At 49.6% G+C, this 1792-nt stretch overlaps 1 protein-coding gene across 1 annotated transcript; it reads left to right on the forward strand.

Annotated features, from left to right (window-relative positions):
* Window positions 1–333: 333 nt before the first annotated feature.
* Window positions 334–1116, forward strand: LOC148931842 (uncharacterized). The gene has a single exon (XM_089064920.1). The coding sequence runs from the start codon at window positions 334–336 to the stop codon at window positions 1114–1116; it is 783 nt and encodes a 260-aa protein (XP_088921046.1).
* Window positions 1117–1792: the final 676 nt, after the last annotated feature.

Raw genomic sequence — 1792 nt, forward strand, 5'->3', positions numbered from 1 at the left:
AAAAACGTGCGTGGGCAGGCCGAGACTCGCGGATGAACACCGCATCTACGCTGGGTCAGCCAGCCAAATCTGTACCAGGGCAGTCAGGAGGGGGGCCGGTTATTCGAGAGTTAGAGCGCCCGAAATTCAGTCCAATACTCGTCTCTAATGCCGAAAAATCTGAGCGATCGCGCAAGGGGCTGTGTTGGCACTGCCCGGAAAAGTACATTCCTGGTCATGTTTGCGCTGTTTTGTTATATTGGGGATGATGGTGAGGAAGAGACCCAGGGGTGGGACGAAGGTCAACCGATTGATGATCAGGTGATTACAAGGGATATTTCTCACTTACACTCCATGAGTGGGAACAGCCGCTCGAGACCTTTCCAAGTTGTGGGGGAAATTGGTTCCACGGAGGTCACGGTGCTCATCGATACAGGGAGTACACATGATTTTCTCCATCCCTGCATCGCTGAACGCCTCAAGCTTTCCTTGACTCCCATTCGGCCATTCCGAATTTATGTGGGAAATGGGGCCTCTTTGACTTGTTCCCACGTGTCTAGCCGAACAAAGTTATCTATGCAGGGCTCTCAATTTGTGATCGATCTTCATATATTGGATATCCATGGTCCAGATGTGATTCTTGGCATGACCTGGTTGGAGTCATTGGGCAAGATTTCGGCGGATTTCGTGGGGAAGACCTTGGAGTTCCACCGTGATGACAAACGGATTTTTCTGCAGGGTAGTCTGCCGGGCCCCAAACAGATTTCTCTTCACTCCTTAGCATTATTGGCGTCTTTCTCTCCAGCACATGAGTATTATGAGCTTGTGCCACTGGACCCCAACGACCATTCTGCATCCTTGCTGTCCGCCGAGGCAGATTTCCCGTCCAATCTCCCTGCGGATTTCCGAGGTGTTTTGGAGGAGCATCGACGGGTATTTGATCTGCCAGAAGGGATGCCGCCCGCCAGACCCTTTGATCATCGCATCCATTTGCTGCCTCACTCCAAACCTATCAACGTGTGCCCCTACCGTTATCCATACTTCCAAAAGAATGAGATCAAGCGCCAAGTTAAAGAAATGTTGGAGCAAGGAATAATACAAAGAAGCCAGAGCCCCTTCTCGTCACCCGTTTTTTAATCCGGAAAAAGGATGGCACTTTTCGATTCTGCATTGACTACCGTGCCTTGAACTTGGCAACAGTACCCGATCATTTCCCCATCCCGACTGCAGATGAGTTATTCGATGAGTTGGGGAAGGCAAAATTCTTTACAAAATTGGATTTGCGTTCGGGTTACCACCAGATCAGAATGCACGAGGAGGACATTTTTAAGACCGCCTTCCGGACTCACGATGGTCATTTTGAGTTCTTGGTGATGCCATTCGGCCTGACCAACGCACCATCCACTTTTCAGGCGGCGATGAATAGCATTTTCCAACCTCTCCTGCGGAAGTGCGTGATTGTTTTCTTTGATGATATTTTGGTTTACAGCCCGACAATGGAGTCACACTGCTCGCACTTAGCTGAGGTACTATCGCTCCTAGCCTCCTACTTGCCAATCAATTTTTTGTCAAGTTGTCGAAATGTTCTTTTTGCAGCACTACTGTTGAATACTTGGGTCATTTAATTTCAGATGGACAACTGCGAGCAGACCCGGCAAAATTGGAGGCCATGACGGCGTGGCCCTTACCCCGCACAGTCAAGCAATTGCGGGGATTCTTGGGGTTAACCGGGTATTATAGGCGTTTTGTGGCACATTACGCCACAACTGCTGCGCCATTGACTAATCTGCTGAAAAAAGACGCATTCGAGTGG

This window comes from Salvia hispanica, chromosome 2 (assembly GCF_029641045.1).
Source record: "Salvia hispanica isolate PSC_SH4W2 chromosome 2, Shi_PSC_v1, whole genome shotgun sequence".
NCBI lineage: Eukaryota > Viridiplantae > Streptophyta > Magnoliopsida > Lamiales > Lamiaceae > Salvia > Salvia hispanica.

What these genes read in the sequence shown, in the direction of transcription:
- LOC148931842 (XM_089064920.1), top strand. Translation starts at nt 334, where the DNA reads ATGAGTGGGAACAGCCGCTCGAGACCTTTCCAAGTTGTGGGGGAAATT.